Source organism: Henckelia pumila, unplaced genomic scaffold (assembly GCF_033568475.1).
Source record: "Henckelia pumila isolate YLH828 unplaced genomic scaffold, ASM3356847v2 CTG_517:::fragment_1, whole genome shotgun sequence".
NCBI lineage: Eukaryota > Viridiplantae > Streptophyta > Magnoliopsida > Lamiales > Gesneriaceae > Henckelia > Henckelia pumila.
In genome coordinates this window covers 316629-322628 of record NW_027331853.1, presented here as the reverse complement: position 1 = coordinate 322628, position 6000 = coordinate 316629, and the positions used below count along the sequence as shown (strand labels likewise).

At 37.3% G+C, this 6000-nt stretch overlaps 1 protein-coding gene across 1 annotated transcript; it reads right to left on the bottom strand.

Moving 5' to 3' along the window:
• Positions 1–776: 776 nt before the first annotated feature.
• Positions 777–2976, bottom strand: LOC140872957 (polygalacturonase-1 non-catalytic subunit beta-like). Its single transcript, XM_073275887.1, has 2 exons — positions 2869–2976; positions 777–2715 (listed from the first exon to the last, which is right to left on the bottom strand). The coding sequence occupies exons 1-2, from the start codon at positions 2923–2925 to the stop codon at positions 889–891; spliced, it is 1884 nt and encodes a 627-aa protein (XP_073131988.1). The 5' UTR covers positions 2926–2976; the 3' UTR covers positions 777–888.
• Between the last annotated feature and the right edge of the window lie 3024 nt (positions 2977–6000).

The following is a 6000-nucleotide window of genomic DNA, read 5'->3' as shown; positions in this document are numbered from 1 at the left end:
CGAACGAAATCTTTTTTTCGAAATTTTCTTCCATTTCCAACTACAAATGAAAGCATGGGCTAAGATTCGATTAGACACGGTCATTATCGCGACACTTGCGAGCTATCGTTATAAAATTTGTACGATGATAAAACAAACGTGTATTGCTCGGCCACGGGGCCTTGGGTTGTTTGTCGCCGGGAAGTAATTTTTTGGCAGTAAACAACAAAAGAAACACAAAGAAAAGGGAGGAGGGATTGGCCCAACAACAGCTGGAAAAATGGCGTTATGTTCCCACACACATTAAAGCAAACACAGAGACTATATAATATGTGGTGGATAAGGACCACCAAACTATTACCGCATGACCCTTTTTACACATATATACGCATACATGTGAGCATTCATCTTTGTTTCCATTCCATTCCACCCTTGTTTAGCTCCCCCTTTCCTCCCTTTTGCATTTATGATCTTATCAATTGCAACAGTATTCTCAACTGTCATTTTGCACCGTTTTGAGTTGCTCGTGAGTGAGATGCACGAAATATGTCGTCGCCCGCCAGGTGAAAAGTTCGTCGGTGAATTCAAAATCTATAGATTACGTAGAATCCTTATATTTTACTCGAGATTAAGAAAATTTTGTGAAAAACATAGTCGATGGTATAATGGACTTTTCATAGGTGTGAATGGACTATAACTGACTGACACAAGAAATGTAAACTCATGAGAGTTGAGTGACACAAGAATTTGACTTCCCAAGTAAGAAAAATTGAATGTAATAAAAGTGAACAAGAAGGTAATAATAATGATGTGAATAAATTGAGTTAAATTGAAAGGCCAAACCAGTGGTTTACCCTTTGTGTAACACAACTGGTTGAACTAAAAACTAAGTGAAAAAAATAAATAATCTCAATCTGCAACTGCCCAAGTCATGTCATTCTCGAAGATCCAGTGGCAAACCTCGATCTTTCCCGGACCCGAACCTAAAGAAATGAAGGCTCCATGGCCAGGGCTCCAAGAAGACGTGTCGATATGGCATATGGCGACGCCGTGGTTTATCGTGGCCTTCGACTTGGGGTCGAGGATATCGGCTTCGTAGACTCGAACTTTGGGAACCGAGTGACAATAGTAGAGCGAGTAGGGGAACAAGCTCTGGTGACAAGACACCGATTTAGTGACTTTCCCAGAGTTGATTCCCTTGACTTTCCCGATCATGATGTCGCGGTTCGACCCTTCCGTGTTCTCCGTGGTGCGAACAACCACGTTACGCCCCAGCATGGACGTCGCGAAGTCGATCATATCTTCGATCGAGGTCACGCATCGCTTGGTCTCGCCTGGGCTAGGCGCTCTCTCGCACTCGCTCAGCGAATCCGTCAGCATTTTCGACATGGTGGAGTTCTCGTCGTCTGCGTGGAAAATCCTTCTCAATTCGCCGACTTTGGACGTTGAAAACGGCAGTTTCGACACGATGACGCGCGGTAAAAACGACCTTTTAGGCATTTTGTCACGGATATCAGGCATAGGCATGATGTTGCCACTTTCCAACATCTTCTCCCGGAAGAATTTGCCTGGCTCCACCACCCATTTGCTGATGACCCTTTTGCCTGTGGCTACCAAAGAGGCCCCCATAGCCGAGCTTCCATTGGGCAAACCTGTAAATGTGACACCCTTTTTGGCGTAATCCTTGAAAGTATTGTTCACTCCATAAATCTTGAAATCAATTTCTTGGCCTACGGCACCGTTGCCGTAGCCACTGAATTTATCTGTCCCCTCGTTGAAAGATTTCCCGTAGTTCTCGAAATCCACCTTCGCGGCATTGGAATTCTTGCTGTAGGATTGGAAATTGTCGTCTCCTACATTGGATTGGTCTCTGTAACTTTTGAAACTTTCAGTGGCTGCATTCCCTTGAGTGCCGTAATTCTTGAAGGTGTTTTCGGGAACATTGGTGTTTGTCCCATATGAAGTGAATGTGTCATTTGCAGCATTGGCAGTCTCGCCGTAATTGGTGAAAGCGGAGCCCAATACATTCGAGTCCTTGCCGTAGCTGGCGAACTCATTGGCGGCGCCGTTGCCGTTTTTGCCGTAGCTGGTAAACTTCTGGTCGCCGGAATTGGCTTCGTCGGTGTAAGCGGTGAAGGATTGTTTCCGGCCATTGCTGTCGTCGGAGTACGAAGTGAAGCGGAGATTCGGCACGTTCACTTGCTTGTTGTAGTTGCTGAAATCCCCTGTTCCGCCGGTGGCGGAGGTGCCGTAGGTGTTGAAGCTCTGGTCGACCACATTGGCCTCCGTGGCGTAGCTGGCGAATTTGTCTCCGTGGCCGGTGGAGCCGCGGCTGTAGCGGCGGAACGAATCCACCGGGAGATTGTCCCCGTCGGAGTAGTTCTTGAAAGAATCCAGCCCCCCAAGACGGTTATCTCCATAGTTGGTGAAGTTCTTGTTCAAGTACACCGCGAAATTCGCATTGGTGTCGTGCTTTTCGAGACTCGGCGACAAATCGGAGAAGCAGAGGAGATTCGCCTTGCCGCAGAAATCGGGAAGTTGAGAAGACAACTTCCGCTGATCGGCGAGTTTCGAGAAGCCGGCGAACTCAACCGCCGTCAAAGGCGAAGCTTTCTCCAGCAAGAAACCCGGCATCGGCACATCGGTGGATATCTCTTTCTTCCAGTAACGAGTCAAATACCCCCTCGGCGTAAAAGGGTTCTCGCCGGAAACATCTCCGGCGCCGGCGAATCCCACCTGCATTATCACCAGAAACATTAACACACACATTAGGATCAATTTCAACGCACATTTACACGCAACCCATGAACAAATATCAAGTATATGAACAGAAAAGATTCCAAGATCACAAATTTATCGCAAAAGATTACAGATTTATGGAGAACTCACGTCGAAAATGGCGGCGGAGAAGAGGAGGAGGAGGATTGGGAAGAATCTGGAGTGCATTTTGTCAGTGAGAGAAAGAGAGTGAGTGGAAATGGCGTGGGTTGGTTCTGGTTCAACTGTGGTGTAGGGGGAAGAGTAATGGAAGAAGGTGGGGGGAATTAAAAATTAAAAAAATAATTATAATTAATAATAATAAAAAATAGAAGTTGGAAAATTTTAATTAATAATAAATTATGGATTATGGGAAATTTTGTTTATATTTAAAAAAAACAAATTATGTAAAAATTGGAGAAATTTTTATTTAAGGATATAGAAATTTTCCTGATCATGCTAATTAGGCCAAGAAGAAAGGACGTTGGAGAGCAGTTAACATGAAATTCTTTTTTAAATGTTTCTCCTTTTCTAAATAAATTCATCGTCACTGATCTTTTAATTGTTTTTATATTAATTCTATGTACACAAAAATATCATGTCAAACGGTCTAACTAGTCAATATTATGAGATTGATCTTTTATTCGATTTTATTTATGAGAAAAATATTATTTTTTATGTCAAAAGGACTATTATTTTTCATGGTAGATATAAATTGAGTCAGAATATCTCATGATTATAGATCCGTGAGACCTTCTCAATGCAATCTACTTGTATGTTTATTTTTATTTTATTTTTTGGCATTAAAAATAAGAGATTATGTTAAAAATGGGGGAAAATAGAGATGATGTTCGTAAGATTTTTTGATAAAATTATACAGATTTATGAAATCTTATAATATTTGGGAATTTTTTATGATATAGTTATTTTGTTATCATAAAATCATAGCTCTTTTTGTGTAACATAGTAAAAGATATATAGCCAAATCATATTTCACACATTATGTAGCCAAAATAATTAGAAAAATAGGTATTTATATGTGATGATTTGTAAAATTAATGCCCCAAAATTCAAGAACATCGCTAACTTTAGTTATTTAAATTAATAGTCTATGAAATGGGTCAAACTGGTTCATATATGTAGTAAAATATAATTCTGACATAAATAATAATAATAATCTTTCACAGATCGAGTCGAGCTAGGTCAAAAATCAACATCATAAAATTACACCATAAGACGGTTTTTGTGAAATTAATAAGGTGGGATTTTTTTTAGTTCAAAAAGTTTATTTAAAGAAGAGCACAAAATTTGTTATAAAGAAGCCACCAAGGGCACACTATAGCGCCTTAATAAAGATATGAATGTTTTAAATTGATACTGTAAACTATATCTTATATTAACAAATAAAAAGATAACATAAGATAATCGATATACGTAGATTTCAAGAAATAAAATTGTTTTGTTCATTAAAGTGCGGACACCATGGCATATCACATTAAAAGGAGCACGAGTTTCGCTTATGTAAATAAATGGTAGGTGTACTCCAAATTATGCCTTCAAGGTTAAGCAATTGTTGGAAACAAAGACCACGGAGGTATAAAATACCGTTTGATATGAAATATAAAACTTTATATCATTCATATCTTTAAACATATTATCTCGATATTATAACTCATCATTCATCATCGCATATTGTGATACGCGGGAATGGTCCATTAGAAGACCAATATTATTTACAAAATTTTATACTTTACATACATAAGTCATAGTTAAAAATTATTTAAATAATCGACTTCTAAATGTTTTTTATGTTAATAAATAAATAAATGAAGAGTTCGTTTCTAGTTCGAAGTTAAAATTAAAGAAGAACCATAGAAACGGTATGTTTGGATTTTGACAAAGTATTTTAGGAGATATATTTTAAATAAATTTATGATCCAAAAAAGATGTCTTTGTAACCAAAAAAAATTATCGATTAAAAAGTTTCTATACCTAAACACTTTTAATATAGCAATACAAAATTGATAATATATAGAAAAATTGCTAGATGTACAATAAATATTGTGTACAATGATATTACAACAATAATATCGTGAGATTTTGCTATTTTATCGCGAGATTTTGTATTTAATGTATCGTGAGATTTTGATAAATTAAATTATTGTATTAAATTTTTTGTGTTGTAAGATTTATTGTACAAATTTTGTTTTACCTGAGTGGTGCTAGAATTGATGGATTTGAGATGTTGAGTTGCTTTTAGATTAAAAAAATTTTAATCGCTTGGATGGAAGTATTTCAAATCAATGGATTTCAAATGCAATTTTTTTGTTTAGAGAAGTGGCACGACAAACATCAAATCCACTTCTTTTATGTTTCTATGATAATTCATGATAGTTAGGATGGATTTTAAGTTCATCTAATAAAGTGGTGATTTAGAATCCTTTTTAATCCATCTAAGTAATGTGTAAATAATTAAGCTATGAATTTGAGATTTCTCTATGTTTCATAGTTAACACTAAAATTATAATCGAAATCCGTGGATTTAAAATAATTCAATCCAAACACAACCTAAATGAATTTCGAATCCATTACATATAATGTGATGAATTTCAAATATAAGCAAAATGCGTGTAACTTGAATTTCATACCTCAAATCAAATCACTAACTCATAATCAAATCACTCAATCCACAAATAACCTAATAATATGCATCATTTTCAAGAAGAATAAACACATTTACTCAAAAGAGTAGGTTTTTATGAGATAGTCTCACGAATTAAGAGACGGATTAATTCTGCTCATATTTAGAATGTAAAGTAATTTACATTGATTATCTAAATGAAACACATATCTTACAAAATCGACTCTTGAAACCGTTTCATAGGAGCTTTTTATAAACTCTCGTAAGTTGTCTAATTTTGGTTTTATCATCTAATACTAAAAACAAAACAAAACAAAAAAATCGAACAAAACTATGAGACTCTTTCTCTCAAACTTCACCTCGTGTCGCCGATGTGAACATAAAGCATCATAACAACCCATATAGCTAACGTATACAGTATCACGTCAGCATTCAGCCACTCACGTTTCACCGATTCGACTATGTTACCCTTAGGACGAGGGCAGGGGTGAGTTGAAGATGTGCGGAGGGGTGAGTGCAGGAAACGCGTAAAACGACACGTGAAGGGCAATAATTGGCTAAACATCGGGGGGGTTGGGGGCCTACAAGTGGGATCCCAACGCGGTTTGGTTTTCTAGCCTTTT

Coding starts and splice junctions, on each gene's coding strand:
- LOC140872957 (XM_073275887.1), bottom strand. CDS start 2,925: ATGCACTCCAGATTCTTCCCAATCCTCCTCCTCCTCTTCTCCGCCGCC. Junction 2,716..2,868: donor TCTCCGCCGCCATTTTCGAC/GTGAGTTCTCCA, acceptor GTGATAATGCAG/GTGGGATTCGCCGGCGCCGG.